The 24,827-nt window shown below is 35.7% G+C and overlaps 1 protein-coding gene across 6 annotated transcripts in view; it reads right to left on the bottom strand.

Annotated features, from left to right (window-relative positions):
* The window catches only part of SATB1 (SATB homeobox 1), a 98,006-nt gene that overhangs the window by 37,326 nt on the left and 35,853 nt on the right, over positions 1 to 24,827 (bottom strand). For all 6 annotated transcript variants that reach the window (XM_033212766.1, XM_033212770.1, XM_033212771.1 and 3 more), the window contains exons 6-8: positions 11,479 to 11,590; positions 8,756 to 9,210; positions 944 to 1,156 (exon numbers count right to left, since the gene is read on the bottom strand). In XM_033212766.1, coding sequence (XP_033068657.1) covers positions 944 to 1,156; positions 8,756 to 9,210; positions 11,479 to 11,590 — 780 coding nt within the window. The remainder of the gene's footprint in view (positions 1 to 943; positions 1,157 to 8,755; positions 9,211 to 11,478; positions 11,591 to 24,827) is intronic.

Raw genomic sequence — 24,827 nt, forward strand, 5'->3', positions numbered from 1 at the left:
ACAAAAAAATTAGCTGGGCGTCGTGGTAGGTGCTTGTGGTCTCAGCTACTTGGGAGTCTGAGGCAGGAGAATGGCGTGAACCCAGGAGGCAGAGCTTGCAGTGAGTGAAGATCATGCCACTGCACTCCAGCCTGGATAACAGAGCGAGACCCCGTCTCAAAAAAAAAAAAAAAAAAAAAAAAAAAAAAAAATTGCTTGTGATTTTTGAGTCTAATACACTAACTAGCAAATTTTTATCTAAGGATTTGTAATGCAAATTGATTTACTGAATCATAACAGTTATGAGGTTTCTTTTTAAACTAAGTTTAAAAAACAATACAGATTCACATACCCAAAGTTACCTGGAAGGCAAGTTTCTTTCCTGAAACTCCAAAAACTTAAAGAGAAAACATGCCCATATTTTGGAATATGGATAGAATTCCTTATCAGCCCCATTTAAAGCTGCCTTCAAGGATTTTATTAAACTTAATTATGAAAGATTACAAATGAGATGGTGTGTAATTGGTACCAGCTGCAGTTCGTATTGGAAAGTATAAATACAAATGAAATTATTTATTTTTATTTACTATTCAAATGGCGATTCTAAAACTAGTTGGGAAAAAACTGACTTTATTCTTTTTCTATTGAGTTTAAAATACTTCTTTACTTAATAACAACAGTAGAGACAAATATCCCATTTAAAGACTACTTTCACCCCCAAATAACCCAAAGAATGAAGGAACACAAAGCAATTTTCTTCCTTCTAATTAGCAGCTTATTGTTTTTATATGAGAATTAATGATTTGGGAACAAATTCTCCTCAAGCAACTATACGAATTTAAAAACATCTAAATCAATCAATCAGTCAATCTATCTATCTATCGAATTTCTTATTGAGATTCTTCCTCAAGCATTAAAAAAAAGTGCTAAACAAAGAAGGGCAAGGAGGCAAAGGAGACTGCACCTGGGGAGGGCGGCTGGGTGGTGTGCTTATCAGGGGGGCAGGACCCATGGCTGAGGCAGCATTCAAGCTCCTTTCCCTTTCGTCCTGGTATATTCGGTCTCTTTCAGCTTCCGGTAACTGCAAGAAATTCTGCATAGCCCGAAGGTTTACCAGCAAAGACTGGGATGCAGTCTTGGGGTCCTCTTCCTTTCGGAGGATTTCTGAAAGCAAGCCCTGCAAGAAATGAAAGGCACAGGGTGAGCCTGCTCCCGTGCTCTGCCTGGCCAGCAGTGATCCTTCCCTTTTCTTCTCCAATCTGTTTAGAAAATGAACAGTCAGAGGCATTAATTCTGCATAGGAATATATTAGTTACAATTGAAGTGGTAGAGAAGAGAGCCTCAATTGTATTCTTAATTTTATTAAGCATCTGCTTTACATATAACATAAACTGAAACTGCCTAATTGGTCTCCTGCCTTTGAGTAGCTTAACTTGCCATGAAATCTTTCACAGAGAGACGATCCAGGGAAGTTAAGAATAAATGAAATCCTCATAATGCAACAGCATTGAACTGTATAGTTCTCAAGCTGCCTAGACAAAGGCAGTCTAATGCCTACAGCCTAATATGTAAAGATACAAAGCCATTCCTAGAGAAGTAGAACTTTCAAAGAAAATACCAGAAAATGAATTTTAACATATTAGAACAAAGGTTATTACTAAAGCATCACCTAAGGTTTATGCTGTATTTTCACAGGCAATGTTTAAAATTATTCCTTAAACTCCAACTTATCAAAGTACATGACACTAGATGACCCTTTCAATTTACCATTTACAGAGAACCTCACTGACTATCACAAATGATTCTAAATACTATCTTGCTATATTATACCACTGGGTAACAGGTTTACATTTTGAACTTTAAAAACCATATATAAGAATTGAAATATATTAACCACTTTTCAACATTGTGAAAATCCATCACAGCATGCCAAGGAAGAGAGTATCAAATTCTGTAATTATCAAATGTCTTGGGGAATAAAAATTGCTATTAGTGATAGAAGAAATTTATATACCATTAGAAAACTCTTAAGGTGTCTTTACCCCCTAAATAACAGAACATCAATTTTCAACTAATTTTTTTAACTTTTGGAAGAACTCTTTCAAAAATGGGTGGTTCTCCCCATTGCATTGATGGGACAATATGAAATAAAAGTATTGGAAAAATTTTTTGTTCATTTCATAAGGGCTAAGCAGCCCTTCTCTCTTTAATCTTGTACATGAAATAACGCTTGGAATAGTAAGACATATTTGGTTTCTTCACTTAGCAGAGTATCAGCTTCAGAATAAAATTTTGTCAAGATTTCTATAGAAGTTGCAAATCTGCTTTCCAAGATTCTGCAGAAATGGTTAAAGGTATATTGGGGGAAAGAAGGTAATGTGTCATGTCAAAACAATGAAACCCCAAGGTTAAAACATTTGTTTTTTTCATGGTTTATTAGAAGTACAAACCTGGTTTTGTTCCCAGATTTAGAGATAATGTACCACACTACCTAAATGTAACAGTTGGGTGCAGACAATACAAAAGTACTGATACTTCTTAAAATGATTTATAAGCTGGTATTTAACAAGAACTTTAAACAGGTGCAGAGGGCTTCAGAGTCCATTTTAAAGTTGTCCCTCACTTAGTCTCTTACAGCTAAAGCCTGGAAATTGGACCTGAACTTTCGGTTTTACCCTAAGAAATGTGACTGAAGAATGAAGGGCACATGTCCTTTTACTTAGGATACTAATGAGTAATGCTGTAACTGTGTCTACACAAGAGCAAAACATCTAGTTAATTTAACTAAAATTCAGTCAAACAGGCAGTCAATCATCCAGCTATTTAATTTGCACAAGGCCAACTAATTAGTTTGACTGTGTTTCTGATATGTCATATTGAAAGTAAAACATTCAGGTCTCAAAAAAAAAAGTTTGAAAATAGGTGTAATGAAATAACCCTTGCTCTTTACTCCTCTCCACCAAATGTTATGTCTTAACAAATGTACTTGATAAAGCAATATATTCTCAACTACACAGATATGGATACAGGCAAACATACACAGTATAAACACAATATGCTACAAATTCCTTGAGCATAATAATCTAATATTCGCTTTCATCATCCCAGCACAATGCCTCTCATGTAAATGTCTGATAAATATTTACTAAATGGACTAATCATGTGTATAAAGATCACAATGGAGAAAACAATCATAAATAGGTGATAGAAACTTAAGAATAAGATGTGTTCATAAGTAAATTCTAGTGGTAGTTATTGGCACTCATGTTGGGCCTACAGTGAAAAGTTCTGTGGCATTTTGTGGGATGTTTTTCCTAATTGTGTAATAATTTTAAAAATTAGATTAGGGCAAAAAGATAGTTATAAATATTTAGGATGTTATTTGGGAAGCTTGAAATTAGATTCATAAATATCCCAAAAAACAAGTACTATATCACATATTTCTATCAAAAATATTTCCTGAGGCAGCAGAAATCTATGGTGAGAAAGTCAAATACAGGAAAACATACAAAATAATATTCTTTCTCAAGTCTTGCTAACATAAGACTAAGTCATTTCCATATGGTTGAGACTGGAAGATAGTATGTTACCTGGGAGAAAATTTTAAAAGATCTCTACCTATATTTTGATGTTGGTGTGACTTCCTATTTGAGCATACACGTGTTTTCAGGGGCAAAACATTTTACTTCCACTTAATTATTCTACTGGAACAAAGTTTTTTGTTTGTACGAAATATGATGATGGTGTAAAGTGATGTTTCAAGCCCTGAAACACTCAAGGAGCTTTAAAGCAGCCAGTGTAGACAGTCTCAGGTGTTTCAGAAACCTTCGGGGTTTTTTTGGTTTTTTTTTTTTTTTTGGCCCAGAGCTTTCAATGAGGGGAGTGCCCCCTGGTGGAAATGCTTGAAAATATTGTCAGAAAACATTTTGATTAGTGATACTTACTTAAAAAAGAAAAGTCACTTTAGAATAATTTTGGATGCAAAATGACTGCTATCAGATCCCAGATATGGGAATGCATGTTTTGGTCCTGTTCTGGTTGTTGTTACTTGAATAGCTGCATTCATATTTATATGCTGAATTCAAGATATATGTGGCCACCAGTTCCCACTTCCTCTAATTGAATATATAGTATAGACTTGCCAAGGTCATTTGTATTAATGCCCCACATAGTGGACAGTAAGAGCGACCTTCTACCAAAAATTTTTCATGCTAAAAAATAGTATGCCAAGGCCATCATGTACCTTACTTATTATGTCACAGAATATGCTGAAACATCAGAACTAAAATATGTCATCAGTATCAAGAATCACTGGCGCTCAATAAATTCGTTGAAGTAAATTAAACAAAATCATTAGTCATTCTCATGTCTGAAAAGAACCTGAGAACTTGTATGTTATGTAGGCCATTACCAGCACCTCGTAAATATTAATTTTATTGAAAATCAGAAGCTGCCTTTCATTGGGACTTCACATCTTACCAATAATTAGATGTGAGCTGTATCTATGAAAACATAAAATTATTTTGCATTGTCATTACATAGCGGTTAAGTCAGAGTTCTAATTTTTTCAACTAAAGAATGAATTTACTGCTGAATTCCTAAACCTGTTTTTACATTCCAAAAACAGTTTACAAGTTATTACAAGTAAAATTCATTAGTAGTTGTAAAAGAAAGAAAAAACCTCCAATAAATATTATCAGTATTTCCAAAAGCTAATTATGAATTCTTTAAAACAGCAGATAAGCGAAAGAGACTGCCAATCTGAACAAAAAGCCTGTCTGGCCTCCCGTTTGTCTCCTCTTTGAACATAATCACTGATTCAAATAGATTTTATCAGCTTCATGGAACTTCAAAGCTCTCAGAAAGAAAATATGATTTGATGAAACCTCCCTCCTAAAAAGAAAATACATAGAATATTCTTCAAGGCTACCTGCCTCTGTTGTTTGGTGAATTTTTAATCACATGTCCAGGTAAAAGACTATTTTCAAACTCCACCTACTACCATGGACTCATGCCAAGTAAGTTTTAGTAGATACATTTATCTCTGTCATTTGGCAGACTAACCAGAGAACTGTCACGTTCGGGTAACAGCACCTTTTTACCTTTTATTCAATAGTGATATGGATAGTGGACTTTTCTTAAATTACACTGTGAAGAATTATAGAAACACAGTAGCAATTTCTGTTATACTAAAGCAGGCAAATTTCTCTCCACCACATAATTTACAGAACTCAAATTTAATAAAACATTACATGATGGTCCATTACTGTTATCAGTTTTGAATAATCCATCTTCATTGTTTATTTTACTGGAAAATAAAGTGTGCCAAAGACAAGAGGAGGGGGAAGAAAAAGGGGGAAAACGCCACAGAGTGGGATCAGAGTTAAACTCTGGATTTTATTATTTTAAAAAATCAAAGGATATTAAAGAATGTATTCGCATGTGTCAGAACCATTAAATAGCAATAAGATAGAGAAGTGAATTGAAAAGTATAAATCTAGACGCTTTGGCAATTACTTTTAGCCATAGGTTTCCATTAAAAAGACATCAAATAGGCATAACTGAATGAATGACATATGCGAAAAGCTGATACCTTCAACAGCAATTAAAGAACATATGCCCATCAATCCAGAAGGGGAAAAATTCCTTAAAACAAGTAATTATATAAGTTTACCATAAATTTTCAGAAAAGGTAGGCTTAAAAAAATAGCCATGTGTGAAAGTCTTAAGAGAGGGTAATGTGTTAACATAGGGAACCCTATTAAGATGATGAGAAAATTCTCAAGAGTTAAAACATAAGACCCAGGATTTTAAAGTTATACAGAGCTGTCAATGACTAAAATAATCCTCAATTCGTAAAAGTGTTATCTATCATATTAAGGTCTTAATGCTGTTTTTAAGGAACAGTGTCTTTATCTGACCCTATCAGATAACTTTGTATTTGTATGTATATATTTTACATTAATTTTTTAAAAGTCAGAGTTGGAATTGCACATTGTACTAGGTGCACACAAATGTGTGATGTGCGATTTAACTCTGCAGAGCTCCTTGTCTATACATATGCATTAGCGTGTGTATTTTCATACTCCACACTCACACCATACCCTCACTCTGCACCTGCTTTTATTGAAATGCATACACGTTGAGATAAACACACTACATCCAGTCGTACGAATGCATAATCATTAAAAAATAAATGCAGCTGTGTATGTATGTGTGGTTTTTAAGAATGACCAATGAAAATACATTCATGCCTGCATGTGCAAAAGCCAGTTCTCAAGGAATTAATATTGAAATATATATAAAAATTTCCTCTTAAGTCAAACATCTTCAAATATGGCCCTATATCTACTTTGACTGAAGTGTATCAATTATCAAAATAAAGCTTTAAAACGTCCTTCATAATCCAGGGCACTGAATATTTTTTGGGTAATGACTTCTTTTTCTAAATTGGCTATTATTCATAAGGAGGTATCTGTCATCAAGCTATACAAGGTTTTCACTCTCCTCTCACTCTCAGAAAAATAAAGTCACTGTTTTTGACATTAACCACAGAGATGATTACCTCTTCAAAGAGATTAATATGGTATAAAAGAGAAAATTTTGCCTTTCTTCCAGTAACAAATCCTGTAGATATTGTAGAATTTGTCCTTTTAAGGACCAAAGGCAGAAGAAATGGCCAACTCCTCATAGTAATGGCTATAACATCATAAACCCAAGAAAAGAAAAGCTGTAATGATGGGTGGCAACTTTATCCTCACTTCTCTGAGTTCTACTATCTTAGCATTCTTCACTATATGAAGGACACTTAGTGCTTTAAGAAATAACTATTTGCTCAATTTTTAAGACACCAGTAACTATATATATAAACATATATCCATATATATACACACACATATACACACACACATACATATATACACACACACACGTATATATAATTTGTGTCTGTCACGATGTCTTTGTGGGTTTTTAACTCAATTCAAAAAAGCATTATTGAACTGTTATGTAGAAACCTACTTTTTTTGGCCTAGATGGAGAATTATTAGTACTTATAATATTTACTAAAATAAAGAATGCTACCAGAAACAGGAATACTTAGAGGGTTGACTTTTCATTCATTTTCAATAATTATCCCACAACAAATATAGGTGTCATACTAATTTTACCAGCTAATAATGAACACAGTTTTTTAAGCTATAAGGATATGGAACTAGGTAAAACCACACAACTTTAACCTGAGACATAGCCTTGTGCAACTGCCCTTTTAAAAATAGACAAACGTATAAAAAAAAAAAAAGATGAATCAACTGAAAACAAACACTGAATTAGAGGCTTTGTCAGGTCTCCTAACTCCCCATCTAGTTAAGGCAAGCCAAAAATAAGTCACAGCCGGGATTCTCCTAGGTATGGAAACTCTGCCAACTAGGAATTAATACTAGATTATTTCTGTACCAGAATTTTATTCTTATAATCATAATCATGCAATAAACAAAATAACTTAAATATGAAAGGAAAATGGGAGTCAGGCCAAAAAATAAGATAAATTGACAAAAGAAAGAACAGCAGTAAAACAAAAAGGTTGAAAAGGCATAATATCCTCATTCTAATCAAAGTTATGTGGTTTTTCATTTTTTTTGGTTTGTTTTTTTTTTTGGTTTTGTTTTCTGTTTTGTTTTAGTGTACCTGGGCCAAAAATAAACATATATATAATGTATCATACTAGTTTCAAAACAAGGACAAAAATTATTCTCATTCACAGTTCAATAGAATGCATTTGTTTAGGGCTTCTCAAATATCTTTATCTTGTCACCTCTCATATACATCACTTTTTTTCCATGACCCTCTTAAACATCTTCCATGCTGACAGACAGTATCTTCACAGGAATTGGGCCAGGAAGAAAAAGTTGTGCACATTAGGGGTATAAATAAGCAGGCAGTGAGATCTCTACAAATGGATCTGCAAACTAAGGCCTGCCAGCCACACTTACTCCATGGCCTGTTTTGTAAATAGTTTTACTGAACTACCACCATACCCGGTGCCATTCATTTATTGTCTGTGGCTGCTTTATTACTCTACAGTGTGACTGAGATTTTACGTGTTTCAAAACCTAAAATATTTACTATCTGGTCGATAACAGATTAAAGTTTGCTGATGCCTGGTCTAGACAATGAAGTTTGGAAGACAACAGCATGAGGGAGAGCACAAAGCTTACCAACATATGTTAATACATCATATAATATTTTTTCAAAATGGCTGCTTAGAATTAAGTGGATTATTGCTTCCAAGGTGTTAACAACAACGACGACGACGATGACAACACTGCTGTGGAACTTTAACAGGGAACATCTATATACCTAAGTTTGATATGGGCAGTAATGTAACATAAATGGGAAAGACGATAGGCTAGAAGCCTGGAATCCTGCCAATGGCCTTGACCGAGTCATGAAACTTTTCTTAACTATCTACTATAGTTTATGATTCCATTATATAAAAGCACAAGTAATGCCAGTTTAAAACATGTTTGACACTTAATTAGTCTTTCAAAGCCCCTGAATTGGGATCAATCTGCACATAGGTTTCCCTCGATTCCGAAGTATATCACAGGAAAAGGAGTGATAAAATTGAGGCTCCACCAGGAATAGGTAATATGATCACATGAAGAGAGAGAGAAAATGTTAGTACAGAAGTAAAAGAATAAACTTCAGTTATAGATGGGACTAAAGAAAGAGAAAAGAGGAGACAATACAGAACCATTTACCAAACGCAACTGACCTGAGTTCTGTTAAAAGCCACACGTGCAAATACTGCCTGGGAGATTCCTGCTCGTTTCAGTTCATCGCGTACCCACTGGTAGATTTCGGAAGACACCTCTGTGTTGGTCGAAACCTGTTGCTCCAAAGGCTTATTCATAGATCTACTGACAGGGGGAGGGTGGTTCAAGTATTGTTGGTTTAAGGACTGCTGGGCTAAAAGTCTATTCACTGCATACTGCTGGTTCAGCAGCTGAGCCATCACCAGCTGCTGGTTGACCAACTGAGGACTGATAGGCGTTGATACGAGCCCAGGGTGCAGGTTTGGAAGAGGGGTCCGGACAGAGGGCTGGCTGCCATGGGAGAGCTGCGCAGGGGATGGAGGCTGCTCGGCTGTGTTCCCTGGAACAGGTTGCTGTCCAAAATTGACATGATTGGCACCTTGCTGGGATAGCTCAGAAAGACTATCCATTTCAACTAAAGTGGACAAAAAGTAAAATCACATTTAGCCAACAATGACTGGCATTGATAAAGATTTCTAATCATTTACTAAATTAAAAAAGGGTAGGCACAGGGCACACCCCAAATCCGAAAAAAACAAGAAAATTTCAAGTTGCAACTTACCAGGCTGTGTTTTTGCTCTCCTTTTCTGAACAATTCTACAAACTTTGGAAGTGGGACAACATTCCTAATCTCATTTTTAAAAAGTGGTTTAGATTTAAGGCATAAAATCAATTATATCCAAATTCTTTCCGACTAGTTGTTCACTCTCACTTATTACCCCAAGAACGCTTATAAGCAATATTTTTTTAAAAATGGCTTCTAAAAGAATGTCATTTGCTTAATGACAACTAAAAACAGTAAGCTGAGCTGAGAAAATAAACTATAATAAGCAACTAAAAATTTTACAAATATATTCTCATGGTATTCATTAACTTTAGTACTCTAGGAAAAAGGTGTAGAAGAAAAAATATGACTTAAAATGTTACCTACTTTCAATTTTTACCTAGCAGTGAATAGAAGTAGTTAATGTAATAAACAAAAATGGGCATAAGAGTAAGTGTATATTGAATGCTTGCTGAATATCGTATATGCCTCGTTTCATTTTAATTCTAACCATCATGGGCAGTAGGTATATCTGGAAATACTTTTTAGAATAAAGCAAGTGATTTATTGTATATCAAGCCAGCATACCCAGTGTTGCTAAGATCCAAATGTTTTTCTTCAGGAAGCTATGGCCATCACCAGATGCTAAAGACAATCTTGCAGGGAATCGTTCTGGTACAATGGTGATGCTGTCATGATTTTGCAATTTATTCCCACCTACCCAGGATGAATGCTTCTCCCTTGGCTAGGTTCCTCATATGGATTGGCTGAGCATCATCTCTAAGTGTGTAAATGCTTTTCTGTACGAGGAGGAGACTGGTTCGATGCTCTTGGCTGGAAGGGCTGAGCATGAAGCTGTACGTAAACAGGAGTTTCCAAATTGTACACAGACTTCCCATGTATAGACTCTAGTTTGATTTTAATTATCAATTCTCTTTTCATTAAATATGCAGGTTTTACATTTAGAGGAACTTTATCATAGTGCTATAGCTCCTGATATATGCAAAATATAACTAAGAATTGGGGAAGAAACCTTCAGTTTCTACCAGTGATATCAGCCCAAGTGGGCCATTCACAAAGAATAGTAATTCAAGCAATTATTCCAAAAATGATGCATTGTCTTCATTACAGCCTTAAGCTATAAAAGGCAAAGAATCCATTTTGGTAGATGGATGGTTTTTCTTCAAATATTAAGAGCTAAAACATGCTCAAAATTTGGGTTTCTTATTGCTTAAAAAATTTTTAGAAAAAAGTTATTAAATGAATGTAAAGAAATAAACAGAAATAGATTTAAAACAGGACATAATGCCCATTCCTGTATTATTTTAAAATATATGTTTTGGAGGGTACAAGTAAGTGAAAGAGAACGTTAATAAAAATTAAAACATTAACCTTAATCACAGTGCTTGCTTTTGTGAACATTAACAAACTCAACAGGGAGAAAAATGCCATCATCTAAACGCTTAGGTACCATGCACAACTTTTATCTGTCATTTTACACTGCAGATAATTTTAGTGTACTTCTTGTATAACAAATATTCACCTAAAGTTATGTGTTAAGACAGAATGCTCTCTTGGAATTAAAAGTTTAGAAATGATGCAATAATTGTTCTGGTATGGATGGTAAAGCAGTATGTTTATCAAAGTGCCCATCCATGGGGCCTGGGGGTTACAGCTATAAAAATCATTTGATCTCTATTGTGGAAACTATAAATATAGTTTAATTTAAGAAGTTTAATTTCCTTAAAAATTGGGTGTAAAAGTAGGGACTTTCTCATTCAACCAGACAAAAACAAAAAACCTAAAAGCATGACTTATCACTGAAAGAAATCACAGCGAATATTAGTTATTCAAGGCCTGGTTAGGTCTTCACTGAGATGTTAAAAAATGACAGCTCCCCTCCTAATGCCTCGATTTTCTGCATGTCTGACAACCAAGTCAGTTTGGCTGATTTAAACACAAACATTTATTGAATTTAATTATCTCATTATACTCATACCCACTTCCCACCCCCAAAGAAACATTCTAAATTGATCTCTAATTGGGCAATCAAAAGACCTGGCTTTAGATGTGACTTTGATAAACCCCCAAATGACACGTAATGGTATGTAGCCACTGCTGCAACGTTTTTTTGCTTACCCATCATATCTTTTGTCTTCTTGAAATGTTTGTACCACCTTCCAAATTCTTGACATTTTGCTGCTGAGACATTTGCATAGTAAGTACTGTTCACAATGGAAGAAATCATACTCTGCATGAAGAAGGGGGGAGAACATTTGTAATACACAGCGGCACAAGATGGAACACAGAAATGATCTCAATTGTGGCAACTGTATTTTTTTTAATCAACTGAGTACCAATACATTTTGGTTTCACACTTTAGCCGAAAGCTTCGACTTCTTAAAATTCATTAAGTAGATCATCAAATGCTGATTTAAGTAGAAAGCAACAGGCCACTGAGATCAGTACAGAGCTATCAAATCCACAGACTTTGCTTTAGCATTTATTGAATCTCCATCAATGTCATCTATTCCTAGGCTGTCACACTTTCACTGGTCCCAGTAAATCCAACACATGAAGATGACTTCATAATTGTGATTAATAAATATATGTGACTTTGCGATTTTTGACTGGACTCTACATCCTTTCTACTCAAAGTATAGACCAGGGACCAGCAATATGGGCATCACTTGGAAGCTTGTTAGAAATGCAGAATCTCCCAGCACTTTGGGAGGCCGAGACAGGCGGATCACGAGGTCAGGAGATCGAGACCATCCTGGCTAACACGGTGAAACCCCGTCTCTACTAAAAAATACAAAAAACTAGCCGGGCGAGGTGGCGGGCACCTGCAGTCCCAGCTACTTGGGAGGCTGAGGCAGGAGAATGGCGTGAACCCAGGAGGCGGAGCTTGCAGTGAGCTGAGATCCGGCCACTGCACTCCAGCCTGGGTGACAGAGCGAGACTCCATCTCAAAAAAAAAAAAAAAAAAAAAAGAAATGCAGAATCTTGGGCCCTACCCCAGACCAGTGCACTCAGCACCTGCATTTTACCAAGGTCCCCAGGGGATTCGCATGTATATTAAAATTTGAGAAAGAGCACTTGCGCTTTCCACTCTATTATTTGGATTTAAAGTGGAGGTGCATTACCACTGATCAAAGGTTAACGGATCGTATTTAAGAAGCAGCAAACTATTCACAGAGATCCTTTATCAAGAGAAAAACATTCTGCAATCTTATTACTGGCTTCATGAATAGTAAAGCTTAAGTTCTGAATTTCAAACTGATCATAAAAATTTTAAATTTATACATTTCATGCTTCTCAATTTCTCAAGGATATCACAAAAACATGACCTACTGTGACTTTTCTTTATCCTGCTTTTAATAAATGCCCTGAAAACAGCGTCAGCTCTTTAACATACAAAAATGAAGAAAGACATGATTTTAATGTATTACTAAGTAGGGGTTTTTTTAAAAAATGAAGAAAAACATGATTTTAATGTATTACTAGGAGGATTTTTAAAAAAATCATTTTCAATCTTCCCAGCAAATTTTGGTTATGTTAATTTCAATGACTAAATTCATGGTCCATTTTAACCCGTTACCCATATTCTCTAGTAACAGCTAACAACTTCCTACCGAGTCTTAGGAGTAAGATTTTGCAGCACCAATCTATCCCTCAACCCTATGTGCAGAAACAGGAGAACTCACATTTTAGACATCAGTTGGTCTATTGTGAAATAGTTTATAGAACGCAGCACTGTTCAGAAGGCAGTGAGCAACCAGAAAAGCCAGTTTGGGGACAAAAGTATTTTTACATAATTATCTTCTTTAAGTTACCTCTAATGTAAAGCTCTTTCGGTTATTATTCACTCTCCTGACATCCACCATCAGTGTTAATTCTGTAGCATGCACACATTTCCGGAATATGTAAATTTGGGGGATCTCTAAAGAACTTCCAGTGAAGGATAAGCTGGAGTCGCATTATTTATGTAAAACACAGCTATCTTTCCTAAGAGGCACTGTGATATCTTTTTTTTTTTGACACTTTCTACTTTATAGTCATTTTCACATTTTATATCTCTAAAAAGACATTCTTAATGTGTTCATGATGCTCTGCCATTAATCCAATAGCTTGCAATTTCCGTAAGAGCCTCCCACAGTCCACAGTGTAAAAAGACACTTAGCAAAGTTGCCAAAACCAGAGTCAGAAGATTACCTGATCTGTCAGCTTCAATCTCACTTACTCTCTTGTAATAAGGGATCAATAAAGTCAGACACTAATAAAAACTATTGAGATCGCTGATGGATAATGATGATTCTTCTGCAAATGGATGACAGTTGATGTTCTTCCACTCTGGTCCAATTTTTTAAAAAATTATTACTCTTTATCTTGGTATCTGGCAGTTTCTTAAATGTTAATATAATAATACACGTAAGTTTTAGATGTGGTTTATGTTTTACTTTTTAGAAGTGTATAGAATATCCAAATTTTGCTGAGGTTTTTGAAAAACATCCAGTCTACTTCAGTTTGCCAACAGTTCTATATATGAAATTTGCTCTCTGCAGCACACCTACTATATGCCTGGCTGGTACTAAGGATGCAAAGATGGCAGAGGCATCTGCCTACAAAGATGAGGCACCTGTCATCCAAAGATGGCAGACAGCCTCTGCCTACAAGAAGTTTACTATCCATTAAGAACACAGATATGTAAATAGATCATCTCAATTTAATGTGATTTGGTATATCAACAGTGGAAAATGTAGGGGATGAGGGAAGGAAGAAGAATCCATGGTGTGTGTGTGTGAAAAAATGTCTTACATATTACAAAACCAGACCCTATATGTAATAGTGCTATACAGTTTATTATTATCCATACATGGAAAATAATATCCATACATGCATCATTGTCAAAACTTCCCCCTACCCTATTTAACCCTAAATTGGTAGGTTCTGGGCTTCAGTGCTTTTCTGTAACATGGTGTGTGCTTAGGAAACTCTGATTAATGTAAATAATAGCCTAAGCAAGACTCAAATAAAAAAGCTAATTCATAATTAATAATGCATGACAAAGCAACTTTTTGGATTCCCTATCTTTCTGTGCTTTTGAGTGACTAGGAAATATTTCCGAATTCAGGTAACTTGGAGTCATGTCTGATTTTATTGGACAATATGCAATAGTCTGTCCAATTAGATTGCTCACATAGTAACTTCATGAGGAGTATGTGTGGGCGTGTGTGTGTGTGTTTCAGGTGGTAAAATTCCTACTAAAGGCTTGGGCATAGCATTGGAATAGACCAGTCAGCCGGTTTCAATGGCAGGAAAGAGACTGCAGAATTTTGTGGTGCACACGGCATTGAAAAATCATATTCAATACTGTAATCTTAAATTTAGAGTATCAGGAAAAAAACACCTATTGTTTTGATAACACAAACAAAAGAAAGTCATGATTGATAATATTTTCCTAGGTGGTGGGATGTACAGATAGTAGGCCAAGTTCCACGTCAGAAAGGCTTGGGACTCTTGCGTCACTTAAAAGGAGATACTGGTTTGAAAAGACTGCACTAAGCTGTGAGTTCACACAGGTCTGAGGCACTATATTATTTTCTAGCTTAATACCTGGCACATAATAAAATAAACACTAAATGTTTATCTGACAAAACAGAATAGAAATAAACACACATTCAAGTGAGGATGTGTCACACACTGGTAGCATGACCTTGGGTCAAACAGTTGACCATTCCATCACAATTTCCCATGCTAAATGGGAATGGTAATAGCACACACCTCATGGAGTTGTTCTGAGAATCCATCCATTCAGGTATTTTTAAAATTCATTTGGCATACACTTATATTCTACCATGTGCCAAGCACTGGGCAACTCACTAGGAAAATAATGACTTGAAGAGACATACTATCTGCCCTTGGACAGACAATAAATAATAGATGTGATACAATTAGCACAGAGCCTGTAACATATTATGTATAAACTGAAGAGATATTAATTACTATGACAACCCTCTGCCTCCTCCTCATCACTGGGCTTTCATTATATGATCACATTTCACATCAGGTGACTATGTTTAAATATCAAAGGAGTATCAGATAAAAGTTTTAAATGATATACAGTATTTTGAGTCTTTTTAATGTAGAATAAAGTATACTGATTAAATTATTAAGTTCCAAGTTGGGTCAAGGAATAGTAAGGGAGAACACCAAAGGGAAATATTTCATTTCTTCTCATACTCCAATTTGGTGGTATTTTCTGAAGCTGGCCTATATCTGGTAGAAAGCATTAAGAAGGCATACCACTCCTCTGGCTTGGATGCATGACCCATGCCCTCTTCAATCTCTAGCTAACAGCTGCTCATCCTTCAGGATACATCCTGGGCATCCTTGCTTCCATGAGGCCTTTCCTAACTTCCCAAACCTCCTGCACTAGAGCACTCATCCTGCTGTTTATTTTGCACTGGACTGTGGGCCTTAGGTCTCATCTCAATACATCCTGGATTCATCAGAGGGCTGGACACAAACTAGGTGATCAATAAAAATGGTCACTGAAACAAGCCACCAGAAATCCTCTTCCCCTTTTTTCCCCTTAAAGGTCAAAGATAATGGCAGCTTAACTGTGACACGAATCTTTCAAATCCATCGCTTTGGCTGTCGTGATAGAAATCATAGTTTCAAGAACCTTTGTTCACTAATTTGCAAGAGATCCCTTCCCAGGTTTTTCAAAATACATCCACACAGATGTCTCGGAAGTTGCAGTGCTCGGTGGTTATGTTATTCCAGTTCTCTCTCAGTGTCTATTTATATGAGCTATCCAAAGCACTTTGAAAAAGACACAACTTGTATGGCAAGTTTCCTATTCAGTGGCTGGTCTGTATAAAACATCAATGTTCACAGAATAAAATAAACCAACCAACAAAACTCAGTCGGTTGAAATCCCAAGTTCAAATGTTACACGGTGTACCAACCAATAAACAGGCCACAGCTTCCAGTATTGGGAAATACAATTTCAAAGTCGGCAGAAATTGGCTGTGGGTCTCATAACCCCAGTGTGACACAATATTCTCATCCTAGGAGCCAAGTTGTAAGCTTTTCTAAGATCCATAAAGCACATGTCTACTCCCTATGAGGAGCTTCGGTTCTTTCTGAGAGTCTGCTGAAGTTCCGATCTGAAAGAATGCCATCTTCACAGAAACCCCAGTACTCTAGAATGATACCATCTGCCACAGGCTGAGCTTCCTTTTCAGCCAAATACATTATTTATAACCTTTCTAATTGTGAAAAGGTAAGGGTGGAATTTTTCTAAAGCCTAACTTAAAGATAGATAGAACATTCTGAACCTTTGCTCTAAAATACTCTAGCTCTTTCAAATTTGAAAAACAAAAACCACAAGGAATCGGTTGAGGTTACATAATTTTTCAAAAAAATTATATTCTTTTAAACCCCTGCTACAACATCATATGTACTGTAGGTATGTATTTTTAACACGTTTAAAAAATGAAGGAAGATTGTTTTATTTTTTTACTTGTTCATCTTAGTAGCCAACGAAGGAGTTTTGAGAGAGGTGAGCCCTTCTCAAAAAAAGATTCATCAGCTGGGGAAAGGCAGTGATCTGATTACCCTTAAAATTGCTTTGTTGTGCCTTTAACAACAACCAAAAAAAACCACCCCAAAACAATGCTAATCAGGTTATTCAATCATTTAAACCAAAACTGTTCATGCTTTTCTGCCAAATCAACCAACCACAGCAAAATCTGTTATCTCTGATTGCTCAGCTTCCAGTCAAAAAACAGTTAACCCCCACTATACCAAAAGTTTTCCAAAATACCCTCAGAGCTCTGCATGCTCATAGAAAATAAAGAGAAAACCATGTCAGCTTTAAAGGGTAATTGGAGTGCTGTACCGTATTTGCATATTACAATATACCCTAATAAACTAAACAGCCTGTACAGGAAGCCAGCAGCTTCCTAGTATTTCATATGATCTACATACTTGCTTTTTGTGCACTACTTTAAAAAAAAAACAAAAAAACCAGGACTGTGATATCATGATCAAAACTTACCAAGGACTAGCTGATGGCTTAGCTGAGGTGGGGAGGAGGTAGCAAAAGCATCTACAAAATGGTGGTTCACCCATGTTTGACGCTTTCAGGCTCCATCAGCAGAGAGGGCAAGGGCTACAACATCTTATTTACACAATTATCTAAATACGATTAAACAGCTGATGGACAAATATTAAACTGGAAAATGTATAGTCATTTTAGCTTAATGTAATCCTCTTTCTGTAAACACCCAAGATGATTTTTTTCAACCAGAACAGTCCTGACATCTCATAAGCCTAAGGGTGAATAGCAAGAGATTGTTTTTGATAGTTATAAATATTCAAAAGACATGCAGACCATCTGCTTTCATAATACAGGTAAAGCAAGACTGAAATGGTGACTGCTGTATAAAAATGATTCTTTTAACAAAGTCTTCCTCTCCTCGAAAACTATAAAGACAGATGTCAAAAACTGTTTACACAGAGCAATCAGGAGCGTGCAAAATGTAATATTCCTTTTACACACAGTGCTTGCTAAAGAGATTTTTTTTTCTTTTTCTTCCCATCTGTGTGTTGCAACACATTTCTACAAGTTAAAAACATTTTTTTCAAACAGAGATCTCATGAATACCCAAAAACATGCTATCTGGTTTCTGAATGCTAATTAATTTCAACTAAGGAATCTGAATATCTTTTTTCTGTAGGAAGGAATGTATGTTTTGAATTGGAATACTCTAGAGAGACAGCAAGGGAAATAATCTTGCACAGGTTTTATTCTATAAGGAGAATTTCATGGTTCTACCTTGTTTATAATACGTATCTGTTATGCCCGTGCTTTAAATGAAAGCACATCATTCCTAATGTCTTTGGCAAAGTCTAAAATAATTGTTTTCTGAAATAAATGGCTGCACAATGCAAAATGTGTCTTTAAAAAACCTTTAACTTCTCAGTCTGTACATGGTGATGTGTAAAACCCTATAGTTAATTTTCAGGGATGGAACACTAATCTGACAGTAACCTTTTAATGTACTGTATTAATGGCGCAAAGGCATTAAGCACCTTTTTGTAATTTTCAATAAAATGAGCATTTACTGAACACTCTGTCAAACTACTGGCTTTTATTATTTTATATTTTTATTTTTTGAGAAGTGCAACTTCATACATTCTAATCTCCCACCCTTTTGTGCATGTCCTGACTACCTATGGCCTGATTTTTTACAGCAGCTTTTTATCTGGCCGTGGAAAATTCAAAGGTCAAACTTTAACTTCACATCAACTCCACATTCAAATACAATTTTCACAGGGATTCCTCGTAAATGAGGTTTTCTTTTAATCTCAAAGGACACCAAATACTACAAACAAGCTTTAAGAGGCATCGTATGAGATATGATGTATTGACAAGAAATGAATTTGTTGAAAATTAACAGGTAGCTCCCATCTGGTATTTTGGGGGTGGGAAGGACGGGAAATGGGCTTCAGTTTATGAGAGCGAATGGCAGGATTTCTAAGTGAAATATTCTGTTTGTGCTTGTTAGCTTCTGTTTCCCAAATCTTTCCCTCTGGATCCTCTATTGCTTTCTAGGCTATTCTCTTGGGAGATACAACTGGGGCATATTTGGAATCTCAATTTGTTGAGAAGAGACTAATCACTTCTAAATTTTACTTAAACTCCAGTTGTCATAGTTATGGCTCTTGCCATCTTGATCAATCCTAGTGCCTGAAAATGGCATTTTCATACAAAGTAACCCTGGCACATTGCTAAAATTGGAAACTCAGTACAAAGCTCTAAAGGAATACAAAAGGAAGCACAAAGAGAACACATCCAATTCTATTTTAATTTTCCTACTATATTTCCTAAAGATGAAAATGTGATCATATCAAAGCACAGAAATTTTATTGATTTAAATACTCGATTCATAACTTTTAAAGAAAATGTTGGTTCACAGTTTACATGGCTCTTCCCACAAAGTAACTTATATAATGCCCAGATAATATGTTCTGACCAGATTCTCTATTCTGCCCTTTTGTATAAGTACCTAGCCAGACCTTTCTTATCACACTGAAACCTTACTCAAACCAAATGAATATATTGGTAAAGAGCTTAAACTATAAAATATTTTTAAAAGGCATATTAAGTGCATGTAATATTCCAAATTAACTGCACACAGGAGCTGTAACAGGAAGGGAACTGAACTAGATAATCTCCAATGTCTTCCCTTAACAGCTTTAAAAGTCTATGAAATCTGTATGTCTTCTCAAACAGAGGGACTAAAGAAGATTCAATTGTAACGCACATTATTCATTCTCAGGTACTCACTGTGCAAATGTCTCCAACTAGAGTCTTATTTTTTAGGAAGGTTACGGCCCCACTGGCATCCTGCTTATGACTATTTAAAATATACTCATTATTAAGTTAAATATTATGCCATATCCAAATAGAATTTTCACAAGTTTTTCATTAGATAAATATGAATCCAAAGAGTTTTATTTCATTTTATTGCAAAACCTGTTTCCTGATTCTGAACCTTAGGCACTATAGTATACCAATGTACCCATTTGAGAAATCTCTTTCTCTGATGCCCTTGTGTGGTTAAATCTCTCATCCTCTCTAGAGATTAAAATTTCTAGTACCTGCACTTAGAAATAGAAGAAAAAAAGATACCAAATTTGTGTTAAGTTCCAGAGGTCCTAACTAGAACCTTTTTAAAAAAACAAACAAACAAAAAACCTTAAACCACAGAGTGAAAACAAGAACTAAAGTACTTCGAGTAATTCATTTTCCAAAAGTAAATATTAGAATTAGGTTCTGTAACTCTTCACAGGAGACTTTATATTACCTCTTTGCATTCCTTCTGTACATGAGCATATTAGATTTTTAAGCCATACTGCCCAAAAATTGGGGGTAAAATATCTCCTGGCTTTTAGCTATTTATGGGGTCACAGAACTAACTTTGAAAATCACATAAAACCTATGAAACCTGTGCCCCATGCATTCCCAAAACTGGCTTATAATTTCAGGGTCTGCATAAAACCTTGGAACAGATTGTGGGGTCCATGGACCCCACTCGATCCAAGACTTCACAGATGACTGAGGGCTAAACCACAGCTTTGATTTCTGTGTTTTATTCATCGTTGTTAGCTTTTAGATAAGACTTCCCATGTCTACCAGATAAATATAAACCAATGTCACCTCTGGATTAGATCACAAAGAAAAATCAAATTAATCTGGCTTCATCTCAATCAATATTATGAAAATCCTTCACAGTGTAGGAAAATGCCATCCTCTGGTAATCGTCTCATTAGAAGTTATGGTGAAATGATAAAAATGTGTTGGAATGGGTTGTAAACCATATAATAAAGAGCTCCATCCATCACTAAACATGTGTTTTCCAGGCTGTGCTGGTGATCATGCTTAGAAGGTGGACAAACCAAGTCCCTAAGGCCCATTATGGAATGGCTGAACAGTTATCTACACTTGCAGCTCTTTCTAAATTCAGGTGACTCTAGACCTTTACACAGATGACTTTAAAACACTGTATGTTGATAGCCTTAAATGGAGTCTCTTATGCCAAATGTAGACTTTAGAAGACAAGTGAGGAATGGACACTGTAAGCGAACATGGGGTGATACTGTTAACATTTCTGTACTGGCAATGTCAGCATCTTTGTCTATAAATTATCTGACTGTTATTGAAAATTTCCTATTTTACTCTTGAATATGAGAAGAAAATGAACAAATGAAAATAACAGTAAAGAAGTATGGGTCTCAAATATGATGCAACTGAGACAAAATGAAAATTATTAGCCAGGCGGAAATACATGTGCCACTGTGGAAGAAAAATTTAAAAATTTAAAAATACTGCATATGTTTTTAAAGTTTGTCCTTAACTGTGATGTATAATTAGGTCTTTTTAAGCATTCAGACCTCTGAGTTCCCTGTAACTCCAAGGCTACTGTTGTGCTTACAAATGTGTAAGTTTAGTACACATATTCATGAACATTATCAAATATATAAAAGCATGAGACAGCTTGGAATGTCAGTAGGTTTTCTTCAGAGAAAAATTCAGAAGTGATTTGTTCTTTGTTAGGTAAAAATACAGAATTAAGTATAATAGAAAAATATTTCATAAGATAGGATACTGTAGATAAAAGTATCTATAGAGTACTATTAATACAACCACTGATGTGCTATATTGGTTTATGAAATAACCATGTGCAAATCCTACAAGGTTAAGTCTGACGAATATTCCCGAGTTCCTACTGTGTGTCAGGATCTATGACAGTGATGAATACAACTTAGTTCCCTTGGGACAGTCAATTACAGTGCACACAGACGGCCTAGTTAGTCCACAGACTATTTCAGAACAATGTGGAAAATGCTACGATGGGCGCATAAGGAGAGGACAGAACCTTGGGTGCTGGGAATACAGGTGAGGTTAGTTAATGGAAAAGATACTGGCAAAAGCTCACCTCTTGATAACGGTCCCATCTTTATTCTATTTGACATTGTCTAGTCTAGGGTATCATATTTGCTAAACTTCCAAATCGATTTATTTAAAGTACAAGCTTCAGTCTTCCACTTCCATTTTAAAATACATCATAACTTTATAATGATTGCAAGTGTTCCTTAACGTTGAGATTGAGTTATAATATAGTCCTTTAATTTTTTCTTTCTTTTTTTTTTTTTGAGACGGAGTCTTGCTCTGTCGCCGGGGCTGGAGTGCAGTGGCCGGATCTCAGCTCACTGCAAGCTCCGCCTCCCGGGTTCACGCCATTCTCCTGCCTCAGCCTCCCGGGTAGCTGGGACTACAGACGCCCGCCACCTCGCCCGGCTAGTTTTTTGTATTTTTTAGTAGAGACGGGGTTTCACAGTGTTCGCCAGGATGGTCTCGATCTCCTGACCTCGTGATCCGCCCGTCTCGGCCTCCCAAAGTGCTGGGATTACAGGCTTGAGCCACCGCGCCCGGCCAGTCCTTTAATTTTTTCACAAATGAAAAGTATTTGGTTGTTTTCACTAAAAATGAAGATTGCACCAAAATCTTCCATGTAGCCAGAGAGTTACTTAGACCATGTGGCATGTGCAAGTGTGATTTCAAACTCTCAATGCCCACATTTTAGAAAAACAACTAGTTATGGCATACTTTAGGACTGAAAACTGTTCTAAATGTTTTCTAAGTACCAGCTCATTTAATTCTCAAAACAAGGCTGAGAAATTGGTACTATTATCTTCCTACTTTACAGATGAGAAAATTGAGTCATGGAGTCAGCTGCCCAAGCTCATATAGCTGGCCACAACAGAACTCACATTCCTGATTCCTACAATGCTGGGAGCTAATTAAAGGGATGCTAGAGAGCAATGACAAACAAAAACACACAAAAAGTAACAGAATGAAGTTGTTGAAGAAATGCCATTACTCTAAAGAAATAGTCCCATTAAAAAGTAAAAAGAAAACTAGATCAAGCTGTGTCATATGTTATCATAAGCCAGGAGTTTCAATACAGAGAAGAGTCTCATTGCGACATTTCACAAAGTTAATACTTGTTACATTTCTGAACTGCCTTGGAACAAATACCAGGTGGACAGTAAAATGGGACAAGCCTGAGACGGTGGTATCCAGTAATGAAGTATCATGTCTTGTTATTCAGATAAGAATGTGACCTCAAATACTGCTAGCGATTAAAAACTTTACTCTTTTCTTAACTTCCAACCTATCAACTGGTTTGCATCTTCAACCTGAGTCAACTAAATTAGATTAGCATTTCTATGGGAAAATATTACAATAGAAAATAATCAATTTTTTTTAAGAGAGAAAGATGATGACTAAAGAGAACAAAGTTTCAGAGTAAGAATGAGAGAAAAAGAGCGAGGCACCTTCTCTGCCATGAGGAATTCTGCAACCTTATGAACTGTCCATGGTGAAACTCCAGCACCCCATAAGACTGCATATTAAAACACAATACAATCTTATATTTCTGTAGCGCCCTTCAAGCAAGCATCCCAGGGTGCTTTACAATCATTATGAGTTAAAATTAAAACTGAAGCACACACAATTCCTAATAGAATCATTTTAAAAATGCTAAACAGAACAAATAACTTTTAAGTCTAGATTTAAAAGTCCCAACAGCCAGAGCGTTCCTTACTTCAATTGGCAATGAGCTGCAGAACCAGGACTGAGGCTCTCCTCTGTTATGTTAAAGGCTCTCTTATGTTTTTTATACTCAGAGCACGTTATAATCAAGCAGTTTCCAACGAAAGACGGGGAAATTGAGTTCGTGTATCTGTTTGTTTTGATTATCTGGATTTTTTTTTTTTTTTTGGAGTCGGGGGTTGTTTATGAGTTTGCCCAAATCTGGCATGAAATGAAGCAGATCTATAAAGCAAATCCAGATAGAGCCCAATTTGAAGTTTCAGTAGTAATTGAGGAAAAAAGATGTCTAAAATATGCGCTAAAACTAGTTCTGTTTTAGCAAGAAAATCAGTTTGGTTAGCATGATTTGCCTAAGCTGTTTTTTAAAGCCATTAGAAAATAGCATTTAATAGGCTTTCTCTCAGGCCATGTCTACTCCTAAGCCTTGGGAGTATTTATTATTCTAAGCATCAGGCAAAAAAAGAGGAAAAATACTCTCATGATATGGTAATTTTCCTTGCATTAGTGATTTTGAGGTCAAAGGAAACCTGTTCAGATCTGAAACAAGGCACAGGTAAAAAATCTATTAAGTGAAAATAAAGTAGTTACACATTGTTAAGCACTCTCTAAATTGGCATGGCTTAAACTCTTTTATGTTTTACTATTGTGAAAAGATAGTGGCTATAAAATATTTGGGATCAATCCATTTTAAGTTAGATGCTTTATTAAGTTTGGCTTTTTTGATTAATATATCTGAAAGGTTACAGAGAGCTAACATCAAGCTACAATAAAATCCTTATGTATCTAAGTCATCTAAAAATGAGCCTGATATATTAGATTCAAAAAGGAAAACTTGCAATTTGGAGGACAATTCTGTTGCAGATTATACATATTATAATATTAACACAGAGCAGACATCTCACTAAGTTGAAAAAGGAACTAGAATGATGTCATGACTGGTTCAAAAGATGAGGCAAAAAAATTATTTGATATAAGTTTTGCAATTCACACAACTACCCATATAAGACAGGTTTACCATTTCCTTTATGGATCCCACCATTACAGTAATACAATTGCTGAAAAGTGGTCATAATATCCAATTAGTATCAAGTACTTCAGTGCCTGGCAAGGCAGACATTTATAATCTGAGCTTCTCATGGTCAGCATGGTAAAAACTAAGGAAAGTTTTGTAATTTTAAAAAGGAAAGAAGATACCCTGTAGAGCTTTTCTTCAAAACATATGATGTTTTAACATAAGATAATTTTATACTGGGAAGGGGCAAGTATAAAATCGTTCCAGCTCATCTCAAACAGG

Source organism: Trachypithecus francoisi, unplaced genomic scaffold (genome assembly GCF_009764315.1).
Source record: "Trachypithecus francoisi isolate TF-2019V2 unplaced genomic scaffold, Tfra_2.0 Lachesis_group0, whole genome shotgun sequence".
Classification (NCBI taxonomy): Eukaryota; Metazoa; Chordata; class Mammalia; order Primates; family Cercopithecidae; genus Trachypithecus; species Trachypithecus francoisi.